The sequence below is a fragment of the Diabrotica undecimpunctata genome, chromosome 5 (assembly GCF_040954645.1).
Source record: "Diabrotica undecimpunctata isolate CICGRU chromosome 5, icDiaUnde3, whole genome shotgun sequence".
Lineage (NCBI taxonomy): Eukaryota > Metazoa > Arthropoda > Insecta > Coleoptera > Chrysomelidae > Diabrotica > Diabrotica undecimpunctata.
The window spans coordinates 62,924,359-62,947,450 of record NC_092807.1 but is presented as its reverse complement, the minus strand read 5'-3'; the positions used below and the strand labels follow the sequence as shown (position 1 = coordinate 62,947,450).

At 31.2% G+C, this 23,092-nt stretch overlaps 1 protein-coding gene across 3 annotated transcripts in view; it reads left to right on the top strand.

Moving 5' to 3' along the window:
- LOC140441349 (uncharacterized) overlaps positions 1-23,092 on the top strand; it is a 129,898-nt gene that overhangs the window by 92,216 nt on the left and 14,590 nt on the right. For 2 of the 3 annotated variants that reach the window (XM_072532014.1, XM_072532013.1), the window contains 3 exons: positions 6,832-7,016; positions 8,514-8,768; positions 8,854-9,045. In XM_072532014.1, the coding sequence (XP_072388115.1) occupies positions 6,832-7,016; positions 8,514-8,768; positions 8,854-9,045 (632 nt within the window). The remainder of the gene's footprint in view (positions 1-6,831; positions 7,017-8,513; positions 8,769-8,853; positions 9,046-23,092) is intronic. The other variant, XM_072532015.1, reaches the window with a different exon arrangement.

Below are 23,092 nucleotides of genomic sequence, written 5' to 3'. Positions count from 1 at the left end.
GATAAAATATTTCTTATTCCATTTATGAGCTATAATTTCATTAATAAAGGTCTTTTGGTGAACTTGTTAATCCTTTTTTTTATTTACGAAAGTAAAATAATGCAATGATATGATCAGAATTTAATTTGAAGAATATTATACATTAATATAGTCTATTATCGTTTCTTTATAGTAGAACATGTCGAGCCTTTTTTCCTCCAGCAAATCTTATATCAGCCATCCGCTATATATTATGTTTAATTATACATGCACAGGCAAACATGTCTAGACCACATGTTTGTTAGTCTTAGCACCGCTGCAATCACGTAAAAAAATAAATAGCAAGAAAATTGCAAAATCACCACACACGACTTGAAAGTACTGCATTTCCTGTCTCCTCTCGATATACGCGGTAATGACATACACGTCCGTCCTTTTCCTTTGAAAATTTATTATTTAAGAGATGAAGGATATATATTATCCATATAATGTTTTGAATTTCAGGATAATTCCGCACTGGTTTTAAAATACATATTTCTGTTTTTTCACTTGTCGGTTTATCAAGTTACTGTCTCATATTTTTGTAGTACGGCAATTGGATTATTACTGTCTTGGTTGAACGTCTTATATATGGAAATAAACCAGAATTACTTGTAAGAAAAATTACAGTTTTTTATTTTTTTTGACGTTTTAATTTCGAATTCGGAAATCATTTTCATAAAATTTCTGAAATACAATTTCTGTAAATATTTTATATAACCAGCTATTTATTGTAATTTTCAGCCATTTATTGTGGGTATTTCAGAAAATAACAACATTTACAGGTCATACCAATTATTAAAAATTTCGCATTTTAAAAACTATTTTTCTATTGAAATCAAAACAGCAAAAAAATGTAATTTTTATTTCAGTTCATTGCGGTTTATTTACTTGCATTGAACTTTCCATTTATTATTTGTCCCATTTTTGTAATCCTATTACAACAAACATGTTAGCCCGCTTATTCCTGCTTTCCCAACTTGTTCCTGTTCTCTTCCGCTTAAAGGTGGATTGTCACAAGTCCGACATCCGACGGTACGATGATACGATCACGATACGATATAAATTTCAGCGAATTTCATTGGTTGAAAAATGACAGGTGGTTTTTTCGTACGAAATTAAAAGTCATCGGAAGAAGTGAAAAATATTTTAACTTTTGCACGAAAATCGGATGAATTTTGACATTGTTGACATTCTAACTTGAACCTTAACCTTACTTTTGTGGAGTGTTTATGTTTACTATTTGAAATATATTTAAGATGGAACAAAGACCTAATTATTATATAAATGCAATGAATAAAGTGTTGCTTTTGGGTCTTCTATACTATGTGAGGCAAAAACGACGAGAACGTAGCTCAATATAATATATAATATATATTATATCAAACAAAACAGCTAACATTTATTGACAGTTAATTGAAATAAATATTAATCTTATACTATATTATTTATCTATGTATTAATCCATCCAATAATCACATGATACATTATATATGACATATATGTCAAAAAATTTCGGATACGACAATCAAATACATTCGTACAAAAAATTTCGTATTTCGTGTCATAGGATATCGGATCTGTGAAAATCCAGCTTAATTCGTCTCCATATTTCGGGCTCCAGAACATAAATTTCCATTCATTACGATTCAATAATTTTATATTGTATTAAAATTAAAAGCTCTTTTCAAAATACAATTTCTTGTACAATTTTTACAAATTAAAACAGAACGCCAAATAAATAATTTCTAATTTTGTAGTTAATGTTTATTTCCAGTTATATATATATATATATATATATATATATATATATATATATATATATATATATATATATATATATATATATATATATATACAGGGTGTTCCAAGATGTTTTTAACACCCTATAATTCAGGAGGTAATGAATATTTTAATTTAAAACTTGGGAAATATCAATTGAAGCTAAAATATTATCAATAAGTGATGTATCCATGAGACCTGTAACGTCATCACGGGCGCAGTGACGTCATTACATTGAAAAATTCATTAATAAGAGGGTGAAGGTTAGGTCTGATTAAAAGGTTTTTTATCATAAATTCAACGGTGAACAACAATGAGGGTATTAATTTAAATAAGTACGCTAAAGTTTCAATTAAATGTTTATTTTTAACAATAATCAATAACATTCAAAATTTGAAATAAATTTTTAGGTGTTCAAAATGACCTTTTGCTTTAACACAAGCGTCAAACTGTTTAAGCAGTTTACGTGTACATGCCGTATTTATCATCTTTGATGTAATCAGAGTACAGGCTTGTCAAATTTTAGTTATTAAATCATCTACATCTGTAGGTTCTTGGTTATAAACGATTCCTTTTAAATAATGACATACAAAAAATCGAAGGGTGATAGCACAGGCGATCTTAGGTGCCATCGGACGGGCCCGTTAGTTCCAACCCATTTGCTTGGAAATGTGGCATTAAGGTAATTGATTAAAATACCGTTGTTATGTGGGGTGCACCATCTTGTTGCCATACCCTAACTCCTTTTTCGCGTAAAGAAATATTCTCCAGTAACAAAGACAGCTCATTTTTCAGAAAATTTAGATCCTCTTTCCATTTAAATTTTCTTAAAAAAATATGGACCTATTAAACGCTCTTAAATAACTCACACCAAACATTAATTCTCCATTAAGTTTGAAAGCGAGTGTCCCTTTACCAGGGCGGATTTGTCACTGACCCATAATGGAAGTGGCGATTAAAAATTATAATATTATGAAAACGAGCTTCATCACTCCACAAAATTTTAGTTAAAAAATGTCTTGCATCATCACTTGCATTATGGCGATGCATGCTAGTCTTCGATCCAAATCGGTGGGTTGTAATTCATGAACCAAACAGAGTTTGGATGGATGGTAATGGTGAATTTTTAAAATCATTTGAACTCACACTCCAATTTGAAGACACTCCAGTTTCTGCAGCAATAGATCTTATGGACACATGTCGATTAATCGAAAGTTTTGTTCGTTCTGTATTGGTTTGATATGATCTCTATGTTTACCGTTCGGAAATAAACGTTGCTGCATGTTCTCCTCAAACATAGCAAAAGTTACATAAGACGTTCTTCTTTCGGGAAAGCGTTCCGTGTATCAGGTTTGAGCATTTCGCGAATTTTTCTAAATTCACCATAAATTAACAACATATTTACGTATTTATTAGGTGTGAAAACTAGAATGAACGTATTAGTGAGTGAACACCAAAAACTATTTGTAGTTGTTAAAAAACGATTTAAATAAAACTTCAAGGACAACTTGCTTTTCTTGTGAATTTGGGAAAACTATAAAAATATGCTAGTTTGAGGTTAAATTGGAATGATAAATGCTCTACTTGATTAAAAATTGAGCGTATTTATTAACATTATTGTGGTACACCCCTGAATTAAGGATGAAAAAGTCTTTCGTTTGAGATAACCTTTACCCCCATGATCCATTTAATTTTTTCCATTATAATGACGTCACAACGCTCGTGGTGAAGTTACAGATCTCATAAATACATCAAATAATAGTATTGTAGCTCCAATTGACATTTCCCAATTATCCCATAATCAAATAAAAATATTTTTATTACTTCCTTTTATTACTTTCTATATATATATATATATATATATATATATATATATATATATATATATATATATATATATATATATATAGAAACTTTCTTAATTTCTGGGTTTGTCGTTCTGTTATAAATAAACACTTAATTAAGTTGCTTAAACGTTTCGGCTATTTGCAATTTTTAATAAGCACTTTAATGATTTTTTTAAGCCTATTTCAAATATTTCTCATTTGTTACCAAAACTCAAAACTAAAATTTTATGTTATAGGTTTTAAATAGATAAATAGATAGATAGTTTATTTGACTGTAAGTTACAGCAAGATTTACAGCAAGTCAAAACTAAAATTATAAATATTATAAAAAAATGGAAACAATACGTTAAAAATATTTAAAACATTAAAATACATAAAAACGTACAGTATAGACATATAATATTAAAATAATATTAAATTTGGTTATATTGCAGATTGGGCTTCACAGATCTCGTAATATTCAACTAATGTATAAGGACATATGGTCACTAGGTACTCTTTGACTTAGTTTTTAAAAGCTGTTGTTGAAGTAATGTTTTTAAATTTTTGAGGAAGTTTATTATACAGTAGTAAACCACAGACAGTAGATGATTTCCTGCTAATTTCTAAATGTCGATAGGGTACTACAAACTGTCTCTTATTTCTTGTGTTGTGTGAGTGATTATCATTGTTACATAAAAAAGTTCTTTTATTTTTATGAATTAGTATCAATAATTCCAAAATGCAAATTCCATACACTGTTAATATATTTAAATCTTTAAATAGGTTTTTACAAGACCAACCATACGGAACACCTGCAATACATCTGACAATACGCTTTTGGGCCTTGAAAACGTCCTTTATACTAGAAGAGCCACCCCAGACAGTTATACCGTAACTCATTGTCGATTATACCTCAGCAAAATAAAAAAGACGAAGTTGTTGCAGATTAAGTATTCTACCCAAATTTCTCAATTGATAACATTTAGAATTGAGTTTTTTACATACATTCCAACAAAGAGCCTTAAAAAATAAATGAAAGTCGAAAGTCACTCCTAAAAACTTCACATCACTACAACTCAAAATACCCTCACCATTGATGGAAATAATTAAATCAGGTCTAGTAGAATTTGAACGGGATGAAAATGATAAAAATTTAGTTTTGTGAACATTGAACAGGAGCGACTGATTACTGGACCATCAGAGAAGGTCTTCAGTGAGTTTGTTATTTTATCTTGTAAAAAATTATCGCGATATAGCATTGTTGAGTCATCGGCATAAACTGATATAAATGCATCAGATATGGTAGTTCATTAATATACAAAATAAATAATATCGGGCCCAATATGGAGCCTTGTAGTACTCGATTGGTATTAACAATCGGATCAGACATTGAAATCTTGAAGTTATTTTTCACTTTATTATTTGGTGCCGGTCTTTCAGATAGCAACCAAACCAACTATGGACAACTCCCCTAACACCATATCTGTACAATCTATCGAGGAGTACATCGTGTTGCACACAATCAAAAGCACGACTGAGGTCACAAAAAATGGCAGTTGGATTTTCACTGCTTTCAATAGAGATTAAGACTTCCTCATAGAAACTGTTAATGGCTGTGGAAGTAGAAAATTTATTTCGAAATCCATGGTGATGCTTTGTGACAATTTAGTTGATATCTAAAAATAATAAAAGTTGTTGTAAAGATTAGGCTCCAGTAATCAAAACTTCTTAGTAGTCAGTAAATGATAGGGATATATTGTATTGAACTCATGAGAATCATAAAAAATGGAAAAATCGCGCCACATTTATTTATTTAACACCTTTAAAAAATCTGAGTTTATTTGCGGCAAAATTCAAAAATTTCATACGAAAGCTGACTTCTTCACCTTTAAAACTCGTCTTGATTTTTGTCGATAGGACACTTGAATCAAAAGATTTTTACCGTCGAGCTGATACAAATTTTATTGAATTTTGATTTCGCGGGTGTAACTGACATTAAAAATCGCCGATCTCTTCAAGCGTTGTTTGTGAGAGAACGGTTCATTCTACACAAAAAATGCTAATAAACATTTTTGTTTAAAATGATCTCAACTAAATTGTTTTCTACGGCGTACAGATTCTTGGTAAATTAATTTTTTTGCGTCTTTATCCCCCTGGTAGGGGGGGTTTTAGGGGCAAGCCCGGAAGTAAAAGTGATAAAAATTTTTGCATCTTTTTTGGGATCCCAAAATAATATTCTAGGCAAAATTCAGCTTGTTCGTATAATTTTTAGTGGTTCAGTGGCATTTTCATCTCTGACGACTGGAGTATAAGTCGTACTATACTCTCCTTTTGAACTACTCAATATGATAACTCGAAGGACTTCACCTTCTTCTGTCTTCTTTATTTAAAAGAATTGTTTGGAACTTAGAAAGAAAGTTTTTCTTTTCCAAAATAATTTTAAAAATCTTTTTAAAAGAATAATTTTTACTCCTGGTTTAAACAGAAACATTTCATATTTATTTTTCTTTCCATTACAAATAAAAATATCTAAATTTATCAACAAACATTAAATTAAACCTTCCTACAAAACAGACTTTAAAAATATGGTTATGTACCAAATGACAGAAAAGGATATACTGACTGTCATATGTCGAAATGAAATATCAAACTTTGCTGAATTATTAATTAATTATCAAGGTTAACTTTTTTTAAAAGAAAACTAAAATATGACAATTAGCTGATCCATAAAACTTATATTATTTAAAAACTTATTTGTCATGAAAGCAGATCTTAGTATATTAACGAAAAATGTTTATTTAGAAAAATTTAACAAAACTACTTTCTTCACTCGCTAATTATTTCCTTTTAAATTATTAAAAGAGGTTAAAGATTTATTATCCTATTTTGGAATTGGATACAAAAAGCACTGTCCCACACAAACTTCAACGATCTGGATTCGACCCATAAGAGACAGAAAATGGAGGCTGACGTACATCAAAACTAAATGGGTGAAACGAAAATGCTACTGTGTCGAGACTGATCTTTTTAATTAGCATAGTAGATGTAGAATATTACAATGTTAATACTTAAGAATTAATAGTATTTATATTATCCGTTATAAAATATTAATACTAATTTATTGTACATGAGTTAAAATATTAATTGGTTATAATATAAATTTCGACTACCTATAATTTAATAATAATTTTATCATTTTCAGATCAAGGGAGAACCGTATTCAAGAGCTTAAAGATACGATTTTAAAATACATAGGAAGGAAACCCGAGGATGAATTACCTAACGTATCAGTGAATATTACGAAAGATTTACCCAAGTTTTGGAACTTACCTAACATCTCATCTAATGATCAAGTCACCGAAAAGATTCGCAGCTTTTACCCATCATGTAAGTTCGTTACTTTTAGAAATAAAACAATAATCTCCCTTCCCTAATATTCACCTAAGTTATTACTCAAATATATTAAACTAAACGTTTTTTCACAATTTACTCGTATTTTTTTGTCAATTAAATAAAGACCAGTAACACCAAATAAACAAAATGTGTCAACATAAACTAGATATATTGATTTTAATATTGATATTTTATTGATTTATATTGATATTGATATTTTATGTACCATATTTTAAAACTATATGTATAAAGGTTATAGCTAAGCAAGCTTAAAGAGCTTAAGGAGTTATGCTGATTACTTAATATTGTTTTGAAGCCATTTTCTTGTGGCATTTTACAGTAATTACTATTTAAATGGGAATAAGCCACAATTAAAGGTTAAATTGACAATTCAGACATACATTATACATTTTAAAGTAGACGACTTTAAAATGATATTGCCAATATTGTTGAGTTGCGCTCCTGGGACGACTTTACTTATAAGATAGTTCATTCAACTTGTGAATGCGATCAGTTTTATTTAGAGCAATATTAAGGCCATTAAATGTTAGAATAAGTGAACACCAATCTCACATTAAAAATAGAGAATTTGATAGATCTCAAATATGTAAACACACATGGGATAATCAACATAGGGTTCAATGGAATGCTTCAAATATAGTCCTAAAAGAAACGGATGGTAAAAAGAGAAAAATCAAAGAAGTGGCTCTAGTTATGCTAAATGAGACCAATTGTGTCGCAAATTCCTCGGCAGAATGTAGTAGGATCTGGTTACCGATATTGAAAGAGGAAGTTAATAAAAGGAAAATACCAGTATTAGTAAGTCAGTAACATATAGAGCATACATCATTTATGTTTTTATAAAATTTTTAAATAACAAACATATAAAATCAGAATTTGGTGTTTATTGAAGGTAAACTAAATGCACGACCAAATACTTACCATGTCGGGATAGTATTATGAGGTTTTTTCCTGGTTTTTCCCTCATAATTTACTATGGAATCACTAACAGGATGTTACTGTCATCTTGGTATGTATTTGTCTTTTTAAAGACGAATTACACGCTATGATCTTTTGTGATGGATATTCTCAAGTTAAAGTTGATTTCATGTAATCGAATGAACTATCTTATAAGTAAAGTCGTCCCAGGAGCGCAACTCAACAATATTGGCAACATCATTTTAAAGTCGTCTGCTTTAAAATGTATAATATATGTCTGAATTGTCAATATAAATGAGTCAGATAAAATTAAATTATTAGAAGAATTTTTCACTAAGTAACAAAAAAACAAAATTTGTTTAATTTACTAATGTTTGTATTTTGAGAACGATTTCCGAAGTGAAAATTGAAACGTCAATAAACGTACTTTAACCTTTAATTGTGGCTTATTCCGATTTAAATACATAGTAATTATGTTGATTATTTCTGAAAAATGCATAAAAATTTTTAATCTTCTCGAGAAATAAAATTAATTATAAAATTTGATTCTAGGTGAAATCCCTCCAAATACTGACCAAGATCTATGGAAAGATGACGATATTATGAATCTGTACTTTAATTTTGATATTTTCTCCGAATCTAAAAATTCAAACATCGCAACAGCGACGTTAAGATTATATAGACTCCCTGAAAATAATACAAAAACAAATAATAAACCAGACTCTGAGAATTTTAACTCTGCGGAGGATGAAAAATTGTTAAGAGTATCTATATATTGGTACACAAAATCTTTAAAAAAGAGGAGAGGTAAGATGTAACCAAAAACTATTAAAAAAAAGAATAAGAAATATTACACGCAGTTTAATATAATTTAATTGTTATTTAATTTCAGTTAAGAAACGCCTATCTGACAGTAAAGTCATATCAGAAACAGCACAATGGGTAGATCTCAGTGTCAAACCAGCCACCAGAGCCTGGTCAAGAGGTAGAAACCTTGGTCTAGGAGTGCTTGTAGAGGATCAAGAAGGAAATAATCTGCGAGCAAATCGCATCTTCAAAGGAACATCATGCACGGTTGGATTTTGTGAGTGTGTATTAACATTATTAACTTAAAGTAAATCCTTTCATTATCCTAAAAAATATATTGTTCTAAAACGGCTACCTTTTAGATGCCATGTTATTGCCCATGTGGCAACTTTGACTTAATTTTGCTTTCGATTGTTATATAGTTTTACTTTTACCTCTATAATGCATCTTTACTTCGTCGTTTTCCTTTGCTTGTGATAAGTATTTTTGCCAATGGTGAGTGCTTGTATTTGTCCTGGTTTTGTCTCTTTCCCTATCTGGTCCCTCATGCTTGGGTTATCTCTAGTTAACTGTTCTGGGTAACTGTTTCTTTGGAGCCTGAGCTCCTTGCTGGCGCATATCGGTTGGTGCACTTGCTCTTATGTCCTTTACTTATGAGCTGATGCTCATATGGGAGCCATTTATTATTAGTTTATTGAATCTTAAAAAGGCCGTATTTCCATCCTTTTCACTAATTATTTCCTCTGGATTAGCATTTCTTTAGTATATGCCTTCTGTATCCACATCCCTTGATCAAAATTTTGTAATTTTTTATTTGTGTTTAAAATTCCCTTTCTTCTCTTTGTTATCAGTTTGATGTGCATAGGTCTACTTCTTTTTTTACTACTCTATCTTGTACTTCCTCTAGGTCTTCCTTCTTATCAAATGGTGTATTAATTATCTTATCAGCCCTGTTATTCTATTTGATAGGCCGATATTTGATTCCTGTTGCTCCTACTTTAACCCATGTATATTAAATTCGGGTTCTATTATATTAATCTTTTCTTTCTGTGCTCTACCTTGTTTTTTAATTGCTTGTTCTTATATACCAACATTTCTCTTATGTTTAGATGTTTCTTTAGCTTTACTTCGACGTTTTCTAATTCATCTAGTTTGTTATGCATTGTTTGCAGCTTTTTCACTATTTGATTTATCTTCTCTGCTTGTTTCTTTTACGTATCTGAATACGTCTCTGAAATGGTTTTATTGGTTTAAGAATAAAAAAACTATAAAAAAGTAAGTGTGATGCAAGTACAGATAAATAACAAACATTGATACCGAAATAAGAGTAGATACAAAGACATTATCAAAACAAAAATAGAGAGAATAGAAGTAAAAGACCAAACCAAATCAAAAATAAAACACAATAAGCACGACTTGTGTTGTGTTTTATTTTTGATATCATTTGAACATGATCAGCTTCTATATTAAAAATGCAAATGATTCCCAAGGCATTATACAAACTACGATTATTTAACAACTAGCATACAAATGTATACTTCATCTAATTTACTTACCGTTGCACGTCATCCGCGTCATAGCCCATGAGGTCACATGATACCAACACGAAATATTTAGGCGGTAGGTGTGTTCTTTTTTAGAATCACTTTGCCGAGTACACTGGCATCACAGCCACTAGATATAGTTTATTATTAACGCGTAGAAATAATATTTAAATATTTCTATTAATGTTAACTTAGAGTTAACTAAGAAATACACAGTAATATGTTTCATTTAATTTGTATAAATGCATTATAAAGCGTTTTTATGAAGAACATTTGTTCGGAACACACTGTAACTGTAATCGAACGAAGGTGATATGTTGGCATAAATTGGTAACACTTATTTGACAGTTGTGGTGATGACACTTTTTATTTTACATTTTGCATAAAATAAAATAATTATCTATATATTCCATTTTACATCTTTATATGACGCATACAAGCGGCTCAAATTTTTTTTTTTTTTTTATTAATTTATTTAATGTCGTCCGAACCACTGGAGTTATAGACGACAACAATGGAAAATACATATTGTAACAAAGAAAGGTTAATATTAATTACGTACTAACATTAAAGAACATTAAAGAAGATTGATATATGTAATATAAGTACAGTCTAGATATTAATTTAAATATCTTTTATGCCTACAACCGTTAAAAACTTTATAATATTGTGTAGATGATTATTGTCTCTAAGAAGGTCGTCTATGTCGCTGGGAAAGTTGAGTTTACTTCTGGTTTCCTGGAAAATTTGACATTCGGTTAAAATATGTTGTTTTGGTTGGTTAAAAAAAACTGTATTGTTGGTTTGACACTGGTTGCAGTATGGAGGATTGTCTCTTGTAATTCGGTAAAGATGTGTATGACGGGTGTGACCAATTCGAAGTCGAGAAAAGATGACTTGTTTTTTCCTCGGCAACACAAAGGCTTGTTTTTGTAAAACATTGTCTTTAATTTGCCTTAGTTTTTCGGAACACTGCGACCATTTGTTTTGCCACGCACAACTAACTATGTTTTTTAAGCACAATTTAAGATCACTTGGCACTATTTTATTTAATTGCACTTGACCATCACTTGTCGCTGCTTCGTGAGCTAGACGGTCCACAACCTCGTTACCATGTATTCCAATATGAGATGGAACCCAGATTAATACCACATGTTTGTTTTCCTTTGCAGCATTTTGAAGTTCTTTGTAAATGTCTTTATGAATAGGATTGCTGGAGTATATGTTTTTGATGTCACAAAGAGCATTCATTGAGTCAGTAATGATTGTATAATTTCTCTGGTCCGTTGTGTTAATGAACTTTAGAGCTTCAAGGATTGCGTATAGTTCTGCGTTCGAGATAGTCCAGTTGTTATGCAACTTAAATTTAGCATTATGAATATTACAGAAAATGGCTGCGCCGACTCCGTCCGTTGTTTTTGATGCATCTGTGTAGATCTGTCGGTAGTCGCTAAATCTATCCATAATATCTTTGAAGTTGTTTATTAATATGGCTGGTGGGGATTCATGTTTATTAAATTTTGATAGATCAGTAATTACTGGTGGTTTATTTACAGTCCATGGAGGAGGAGGGTTTTCGGAAGGATGGTATATTAACGGGAATTGTATGCTATATTTATGAAGTAATCGGTTAATTCGTTCATAGAAAGGGGGATTACATTGAGGATGAGATGAGAAGTAGTGGCTGAAACGATTGCTGTGAACGTTATGGTAGACTGGGTTATCTAAAGAGGATAGAACTTTACAAGCAAACGACAAACTTAAAAAATCTCTTCTAAATTCTAAAGGGGTTTGCCCTGATTCACTACATATACTTAGTATGGGGCTTGTTCGAAAGGCACCCAAAGCGACTCGCAGTCCCGTATTTTGGATTACATCTAGTTCTTTAAGAACAGATTTTTTGGCTGAGTTATATACCACTGAGCCGTAGTCAATTTTTGATCGAACTAATGATGAAAAGATTCGTAGAAGAGTTGCCGTATCGCTGCCCCAGTTGATGTTCGACAGTGTCTTTAAAATATTAATGTTTTGCTGGAAAGTACCTTTTAGATTTTTAATGTGACTTTTCCAATTCAATGTTTTGTCAAATGTAAGACCGAGGAACTTTATTTCTTTTACAAAGACCAGATTTTTACCATTCAATGTTAAAATTGGATTATCCTCTTTTCGCTTTTTTGAGAAGAGCATGCATTTTGTTTTTTCGTTAGAGAAACTGAGTCCTGTTTTGTCAGACCATTTCTGGAGATTATTTAATGCGCTTTGTAGGATTCTTTGGGTGGATTCTAAATTTGTTCCTCTTAGTAGGATAACCAGATCGTCTGCGTATAGTCTTGCTTTTACTGGATGTTGACATTGTTCCAAGATATCGTTAATTGCAACAAGAAATAAAGTTACACTTAATACCGATCCCTGGGGGACTCCATTTTCCTGGATTCGACTTGATGATAGTGTTCCATTTGATCGTACTTTAAATGTTCTAAGTTGAAAAAAATTTTGAATAAATTTTAGGAATTGTCCATTAATACCCCAGGAGTGAAGCTTTTCTACTATACCATATCTCCATGTGCAATCGTAGGCTTTTGTTATATCGCAGAAAATAGCTAGACAGTGTTGTTTGTTAATGAGTGCTTCGTGAACTTCGGATTCAAGATCAACTAGGTTATCCGTCGTTGATCTATTTTGACGAAAGCCGTTTTGCTCCGGGATAAGCAATTTTTTATCTTCCAGAAACCATGTAAGACGACGGTTTATAATCTTTTCAAATAGCTTACAGGTTGACGAGGTTAGGGATATTGGTCTATAGGACTGGGGATCTGTTTTCGGTTTTTGGGGTTTAGGGATTGGGATAATATATGATTCTGACCAAGACTTTGGAAAGTAGTGCTGAATCCACATTTGGTTCAAAACATTAAGGAGGTATATTCTAGCATTTGTGCTTAGTTTTTGGAGAAAAATTATTGGTATATCATCTGGACCCGGAGAAGAGTTTTTTATGCCAAACAATGCATCGTGCATTTCTTCAAGTAAAATTGGCGAGTTCATGTAATCTTCCGTGTTCTCCGTGATCATTATCTCCTTTTTTCATTTCTAAATTTAAATTGAAGAAAATTTGGAGAGTAGTTGTTAGTGCTGGAATTTTGTTCGTAAAGGTCTGCAAAAATTTCTGTGATTTCTTGTGTTGAGGTAATGAATTGATCATTATGTATTAAGAAACTAATTTGGGCGTTTTGCTGTTTTCCAGATAGTTGACGAATTTTCCTCCATAATGCAGACAGGGGAGTAGAGTTGTTGATGGATGCCACGAAAGATTTCCAGTTTTGTTTTTTAGTTTACTTAATTTGATATCGAGATTCAGCTCTCAGTTTTTTATATTTTATTTGATTTTGTGTAGTAGGACATCGTCTGAATTTGTTAAAAGCTCGCTTGTATTTTTTGATGGCTTCGTCACATTTAGTATTCCACCACGGTACTGGCGTGTGAGTTTTTAGAGTTTTGGTTTTTCCGACTGCTTTGTGGCCTGCTTCTAATATTAACTCAGAGAATTTTAGATAAGTTGAAGATATATTTGAGGTGCTAGGGTCAGGGAGATATGGGAGTTTTTGGTCTATTTGGTCTGAGAAAAGTGTCCAATTTGCCTGGTCTAATTTCCATTTTGAGAGAGGAGTAGTTAAGGCGGTTTTAAAAGGACGGGTTATAAGAATAGGAAAGTGATCACTCCCGTATAAGTAGGGATGGACTTCCCAATTTAAAGATGTTTGTAGGACCGGATCGCACATGCTTAGGTCGATAACTGAGGATTCTCCTGTTTGTATATTAAATCTTGTGGGTTCCCCTGTATTCAAGATGTTTATATTGTTACTGTCAAGTAATTGTTCTAGTACTTTTCCTTTTAATGATCGAAATTTGGATCCCCAGTAGGGACTATGACTATTAAAATCTCCTAAGAGTATACGGGGAGATGGGATCTGTTGAAGTAGTTCCTCAATTACGGCAGTTGAAAAATTTTCACTCGGTGGAATATAAATGTTGCATATTGAGATCTTTATATGACTATTAATTGTGATTGCAACAGCTTCTAAGGGTGTATTTAAAGGTATTAGTTCTGCTTCGTACATTTGGTTGATATAGATTGCTACTCCACCACTTGCTTTATCTCTATTGGTCCTGTTTTTATAAAAGCATTTAAAACCCTTTAACCTTGCATGGTAAGAATCTTTGAAATGAGTTTCTTGAAGGCAAATAACTGATGGTGTTTGTTGAGCAATTAACTTTTGTAACATTTCGCAACGGGTGTTGTACCCGTTGAGATTCCATTGTATGATACATCTGAATGTTAAGTACTTAAGTTTTCTTGAGAGGATGAGAGTTCGCTGTCCATTGATGCAGATGTTCTGGAGAGTTGATGCTGTAATTTTCTTTTAATGTTTGTGATTTTTGTTTTCAGCTTTTTTGAGCTTTGAGTGTACATAGTGTCCAGATCCTTAAGGAAACCTGGTACATTGTCTGTATAGGTTTTAAGAAGATCCAATATGTCTGCGTTGTGTGGGGCTGATTCAAAGAAATTTAAAGTTTGGTTATAGTTCAGTGTAAAATTGTTTTTATCGTCTTCAAACATTTGTTGTAATGGTTGCATTTCATCGTGAATGGATTTTTCCGGTTTAATTTTCTTGGGTTTGGGTTTTTGAAATGTAGGTTGTTTGTGGAGGTCTTCAAGCGGTGGTGTAGACTCTGACATTTGTCGTTTAATGGAAATCGTTGAAGTTTCTTGGGCTACCGTTTCAGATGTTTTCATTGGTTCCGTATTCTGTTTATTTCGTTCTTTGGTACTTACATTGACATTTTGATTAACTGAAGATGCACTTATGTTTTGACAAGATTCATCATTAGACGCTAAAGTGTTGGCGGCTTCTGTGCATTGGGCGAAATTCTCTAATGAAGTTTGCTCGTTATGTTGTAGAAGTGGGCATACTACAGCTAAGTGACCTGCTTGTTTACAAGAAAAACATTCAAGGTTGTCGGTTGCTAAGAAAATTCTGTATGATGTATTGTCGAAATTTATTATGAAAGAAGCTGGCAATATTGCATTGTTTTCTAAAGGAGTAATATACGTTTGTCGGCGAAAACTGAGAATATGACTAAATTCTGGGCGAGACGCGTTTATTTTAAGAAAGTTGATAGGCGATAATAGATTTAGACCTAGCTTTATTAGCTCTGCTTCTAAAATAGAATGTGGTATGCTGGGGCATACATTGGATAAAACAATTCTTTCACTTGGAGTGATTAATTTGCGGGCAGTGAGAATTTGGTTGTTGACTTTAATTGAACCATAATTTTTTAAGAAGTTATCTACTAGTTCTTTTGAGGATAAGTAAATGCATATTCTATTTTGAGAAATCCGTGAGGCAAAAATAATATCTTTAGGATTTACAGTGCTGCCCAAGGCTATTAGATAATCTTCAATTTTTACGTCGTCAATGGAAGTAAATAAGATGGCTTGCTGTTTATCGGGAAATTTGGATGATGTTTGATTTTTTGTTGTAATTGATGCGTATGATTGGGAATTGTATTGAGTTGAAGTACTAGATATGGGAAGGTTCAGAGGAGGGTTAGGGACATGGTCCCCTGGATTTTTGTTATCCATTATTTAAACGCCACATTAATAATTTAAATTGTGGCTGAGTACGGTCCTGTTCACCTGAAGAACTTGTTTTGATATTTCAACAAAATTTCGAAAAATGATGTGTGTTTTTCGATTGACAATAAATGCTTAAATATATGTAAACAAACTTTGTTTACTTACTGGTTTTTGCAGATTAAACCGTTGATTTTAGATGGATTTGATTATAACACTGTTTTTGTTTAATGAAAACTAATTAACTAAATACTTAATGTGTTTTACTTTTTTAAACTCGATAGCTTTGGAACTCGTATTAAATACGTCTATTCACTTTGCTGTCTCGATGCGAACTCGCGGCTCAAATTGTTTTTAACAAGATTATTTTTTAACTCTTGTTTTGTTCTTATTTATTTATATTAAATATTAATTTGTTTTGTTGTATAATCCACTTTTGCAATAATTATGTGACCTATTTGATTTCAAATGGATTCAGGATTTTTTTATACTTTGGCAACTATGTCAACTTCGATCTCTGTCAATGATAATGACGTGCAACGGTATGTAAATTAGATGGACTGTAGTTGTTAAGTAATGTATGTTTATAGAATACATGGTAGGACTTATGACGTAGGACCTATAAGCTATCCACCTGACCTGTATTAATTGGAGAGCAAAAAGGAGCCGCAGCATCAATCCAAACAGAGACGATTAAGAGTCTGCAAAAGGCTGGTAAAAACTTTATAATTACGTTAGTACATATTGTTGAGCCATTTACTTACACCAACCATCATTAAGTTAATAGTAGTTGCAGATTATTTTAGTAAATGCCCAGGAGTATAAAACTATTAGTATTGGTGAAAAGGATCATTAACAAAAATTTTAGTTAACACAGTATTAAGCCTGAGCTTCATTTTGATTAAAAACAGAATTTAGAATCTAAAGTTTTTAAATAAGTTCTGTCAAATCTTAAGAGGAAGGAAATTAGGTATAAATCCCTCTCTATAAATAATCAGAAAATTCGGTTGAATATAGTATTGGAACATATTTCTGCTGGTTTAATAAAATCAAAGCGTAAAAAGAATAGCAGAAAGTAATAGATATACAGATCAACTAAAAGAGAAACTGATTAAAATATATTAACTAACCACATGACGAATTTAGAAAATCATATAAAATTTAGATAAAATACTTAAATAAATTGAGCAGGATTTTAGGAAAATGATTTTGCACGGTTGCATGGGAACTAACGGAAAAACCAAGCCGGCTAATGTTATAGACTGTTGAATTTCATCCAGCTACAAAGGAAAATATCAAAGAAATGTCTTTATAGACTTACGATTTAAAAGGTTAAACTTTGTGTATGATCAAGAGGTCGATGGTTCAGACCCTGATAAGAAAACAAAACGGCTAACGTAGTAGTTCTAAATTCTAAATGGATCTCCTACTTAAACTAGAATATGCTGTTGTACCGGATCCGCGGTGTACTCCTTGGATGTCTACGGGATGAGCGTGTATGCTTAAAAAACCGGTATATATTATAGACATGTGATTACCCGGCATCCAAAAACGTTCCTGTTGTTTTTCGTATTGTCTCTTCTACCACTTTTTATTGCTTTTCGTCTCTGTTTTTTATATTTATTTTTTAAATTATTAAATTTTTATTCAATTAATACATTAGTGAATCTATAAATATTCTATTAGAAAGAGGGTATTTAAGCATAATTTATTAATTAAAGGATTAACTTAAAAACTGTGTTTAATAGTATTTAATAAACAATACTAACAGCTTGGGTTTTGATGAGTGTTAGTTTTAAAGTTTGATAGAGTAGTTTTAAATAGATGAAATATTTTATTAAGTTAGTCAAAATATTGCTAATAGAACATTGATCGTAAATAAGAATTACATAATAATACTTAAAATCAATACATTATTACGTACGGTTTTGATTGAAAAACATAATTAAACAATTATGGTTTTAGCAAATTGTAAGTTGTTGGGTTTTGCTAGTAGCAAAATCGAGAATTGGATAAGTTGTCGAACAAAATAATTGACTTTAACCCTTTTATTTGTTAACAAAAAAGATTAATCTTCATTATCTGAACTGTCTTGCACATAGTACCTATTTATGGTATTCTGGTACGAAAGCAATTTTCTATATCTCACAAAAACTTTAAAATATAGCTGATATGAGTTGTTTAAGTTCTTATTGCATTTTTATTTAACGAATACTAAATTTTAATTTACTACATGAATATTTCTCCTTGTAATACATAATTATTATGGATAGAAAATTTTGTTAAACGAATTTCACTTTATATCAACATAGTTCTTTAAAAAATATATGTACCGAATTTTCATGTTTTTATTTTTAATATATGAAGTTGTACACATTTAAAAAAATTTTGTATTTCCGACTGCAAACATGATTTTACGGCGCAGTTATTCTTTGCTTTATACTTGTTAACAATTTATTGATTTGACAAACGTTTTACTAATTTGCATAAAATGGTATAGTTCCCTATGGTTGACTATACAGCATAGTTAAAAAACTTTATAATAAAGTAAAAAACTTTCAAAGTGATTGGCATATTTAAGAAAAAAACGTTATAAATAAAAAGGATTACAATTACACACAACAAAAAACGGAAACGAAAATGACAAAGGAAAAGGACATGAATAGATTAGATAAGATAAAACAGACGAGCAGGAAAAAATATAATAGAAAAATGAAAAAACGCGATGAACTAAAAATAAGTACGTGGAACATCAGAACAATGCTTGAACCAGGAAAAATGCAGGAGATTGTCTCAGAACTAGAAAGATACCAAATTGATATTGCAGTGATTCAAGAAATTAGATGGGCAGGTCAAGGAGAAATAAATAAAAAAAACTACACACTACAGTATTCGGGACATGGAAAACAAGGTCAATATGGAGTTGCTTTCATAATTATGGGAAAAATAAAAAATAACATTATGCAATTTAAACCAATAAATGAACGTATGGCTTACCTGAGAATCAACGCCAAACCATTTAATATATCAATCATAAACGTATATGCTCCAACTGAAAGTGCTGCTGCGGAGGAAAAAGACAAAATGTATGAGGAACTTGAACGAGAAATGGAGAATTTACCTAGAGAAGACACAATACTGGTAATGGGAGATTTTAACGCCCAAGTAGGTAAGGAAGACTACATTAACCAAGTAGCAGGTAAACACACATTACACGAAAAAACAAATGACAATGGTCAAAGATTATGTAACCTAGCAGCTAGTACCAATATGATTATCATTAGTACAAATTTCGAACATCCTAAATACCATAAAGTAACATGGATTTCCCCAGACCAAAAAACATGGTCCCAAATAGACCATATTCTGATTACAAGAAGGAAACAAACATCGGTTACGGACGTGAGAACTTATAGAGGTGCGCATGCAGACACAGATCATTTTATGGTGACTGCAAAGGTAAAACAAAAAGTCAAAAGAACTCTAAAAAACACGACAATGAAAGACAAATGGTACGTAGAAAAACTGAATGCTCCAGACATAAGGATTAAGTATGCTGATGACATGAACAAAAAACTAAAGGAACAGTGTAAATATACAAAGGATATAGAAACAGAATGGAGAAATTTAAAAAAATGTATAAATGAAACAGCGGATGTACACATAGGAATAAAAAGAAACAAAAAAAAACAAGAATGGTATAATGAAGAATGCCATAACATGCTAAAAAAGAAGATAGAAATTAGACAAATGTGGATAAGAACAAATAGACAGGATTATAGGGAAGAATACAATAGAATAAGGAATGAATGTAAGAAAAAAATAAGGAAAATTAAACGTGCCTGGTTAGATGATAAGATAAAAGAAATAGAAAAAGAAAGTAAGAACAGAAACACAAAAGCATTTTATAAGAAAATTAGCGAGCAAAACAAAACTTTTAAAGGAAAGATAAAAGGCATAAAAGATAAAAATGGAAAAGTATCAGAAAATGATGAAGAGTATAAAGAAATTTGGACTCACTATTTTAAAGAATTATTAACAGAGCAAGAAGACCAAGACCTAAATGAAAACGTAGAAGAAGAGACAATGATGTTAGGAAACCAGCTAGAAAGACCAACAAAAGAGGAAGTTGAGGAAATTATAAATAGCAGCCGTAATGGTAAATCTTCAGGATCAGACGGGATCAATATGGAACTTATAAAATATGGTGGTGAAGAATTAAAAGAAAAACTGTACAATTTAATAAAAGACATATGGGACGAAGAAAAAATGCCGGAAGAATGGAACAAAGGACAAATTATCACGATTCATAAAAAAGGAGACCAACAAATGTGTAATAACTACAGAGGACTGACGCTATTAAACACAGCATATAAAATTATGTCGACCTTAATACATCGAAGACTGACCAACGCTATGACGAATATCATAGGACACTATCAATGCGGATTTATTAAGGGAAAGTCTACAACAGATGCCATACATACAGTTAAACAAATTATGGAAAAAGCTCATGGATATAAAATAGAAATTGAACTGCTTTTTATAGATTTTCAGCAAGCATTTGATACAATAAAAAGATCAAAATTAATGGTAGCTCTGAAAGAAATGGGAATACAAAACAAATTAAGACGATTAATAAAAATGACAATGAGTAGAACTGTAGTGAGTATAAAAACTCAAGTAGGAGACACAGAAGAATTTGTCATAAATAAAGGGGTTAGACAAGGAGATTCGTTATCAGCAACCCTGTTTAATCTTGCCCTGGAATACATCGTCAGGAAAATAAACAAAGGTACCCTTAGAACTAGAGAAGGACAAATAATAGCATACGCTGACGATATTGTGCTAATAACAAAAAATAGAAAAACAATGGAAAAAATGTTAAATGAAATGGTAACAGAAGGAAAAGTAATGGGATTAAAAATAAACCAAGAAAAAACAAAAATAATGAGATTTGATAAAAACTTCGAAAACAAAAAGGTTAGACTAGGCGAATACATTTTTGAAGAAGTCGAAAAATTTAAGTACTTGGGAATATTAATAACAAACAATGGAGAAAGAGAAACAGAAATCAAAGAAAGGATTATTACAGCAAATAAGACCTTCCATGCAAATAAGAAATTACTAAAAAATAAACTATTGAGTAAGAAATCGAAAATGAAGGTATACAAAACAATAATTCGACCGACGATGATGTATGCAGCCGAAACCCTCAGCATGACAAAAAAACAAGAGGAAAACCTTAGAATATAAGAAAGAAAAATACTAAGAGCAATACTGGGACCAATAAAAATAAATGAAAATGAATTTAGACAAAGAACGAACCTTGAGCTACTGGAAGAAATTAAGGAAGATATAGTGTGTAAAATAAAACAACAAAGAGCAAAATGGCTAGGACACGTATGGAGATCAGGATCAACTACGACGATATTATCAATATTGGAATGGACACCAGCTGGCAAAAGAAGACGTGGAAGACCAAGATCTACATGGTTACAAGAAGTTGTAAATGATCTCAACAAGGCGGGCATACGACAGTGGAAAGGAAAAACCAGAGATAGGACACAATGGAGAAAAATAACTGAGAAAATTAAATAAGGAACATGAGGACTGATCTACCTCAAAACATAGATCTAGAGAGCGTAAGCGGCGTAACCCCTAAAGGGGTGTTTAGCCACATATATATATATAATACATAATTATTATGGATAGAAAATTTTGTTAAACGAATTTCACTTTATATCAACATAGTTCTTTAAAAAATATATGTACCGAATTTTCATGTTTTTATTTTTAATATATGAAGTTGTACACATTTAAAAAAATTTTGTATTTCCGACTGCAAACATGATTTTACGGCGCAGTTATTCTTTGCTTTATACTTGTTAACAATTTATTGATTTGACAAACGTTTTACTAATTTGCATAAAATGGTATAGTTCCCTATGGTTGACTATACAGCATAGTTAAAAAACTTTATAATAAAGTAAAAAACTTTCAAAGTGATTGGCATATTTAAGAAAAAAACGTTATAAATAAAAAGGATTACAATTATTCAAAACGTTTTCGGTCCTATTAGAGTTTAGAGCATCATCTGTGAAAGCGCTTAATAACCCATCACAAAACAGTAGAATTATTAAATTTACATTTTGCAGGTTGCAAAGTTTAAAAATAATGCGATAAAATGTCGATAGATTTAACCCATATTTAACCAGTAACTCTAATAATGTGAAAAATATTTTCAAAAACGTGTTTTTAGTAATACATTAGTATAAAAAAGCAAAATAAAAAAAAATGTAAATTTTTTATTTTTTTTTTATGTAGAATATCGACTTTTGCATATGCACCACTGGTAAATACATTGTGGAAGTCGGATAAATTTAAAAACAATATTTTAATATTTGATTTTATTGATTTCTTTACTGGGGCGAAAATGCACCAGTGGCAGAATATTTAATTTTAATTAACTACAGTTCATGAAATTGTGTAAAAAACTCTGCGCCGCCTTCTTGTTTTTGATGGATGATTAGGCAAATGGGCGAAATTATAAAATCGAATTTCTGCCAGCGCTCCTGGAATATTTTGCAATACTGGTTTGTTTTCAGTTTTGATCAGACGGTGAGCAATATATGATTTAAATTCTAATTGCGACATTTGAGATTTGTTAACTTCGTAAGTAATTTTCCAGCAATTACAAAAATTCCAGAAGAATTCACAAATAGTTGCACCACCATTTTTTTAAACTCTTGACCTATAATTTGCAATGCCGTTGTCGCGCAAGTCAACACCACCCGTATAATTATATAATATAATATATTGTGCGATTACGTTCGGCTGCAACTTATACACTTTTCTTTTTCTTTCTGTTATCTTTTCTTTCCACAGAACTTAGAAGCTTGACGTTGAAAACATGACTGCAAACCGTTACTATACAATTATTATTCCATCGTACGAATGAAATTTTTGATTTTCTATCAAAAACTGTATCGTATGCATCTCGTTCCTTTTTACCGATACTTTCACAATTTTCAAATGCACAATAATTTGTTACTTCCGTTTTCGCGGATTGTACCAGTAGCAAAAAACTATTTAGATTTTAGATCTATATATAAATCTACAGGAGAAAAAAAAATTGTTAAAATAAT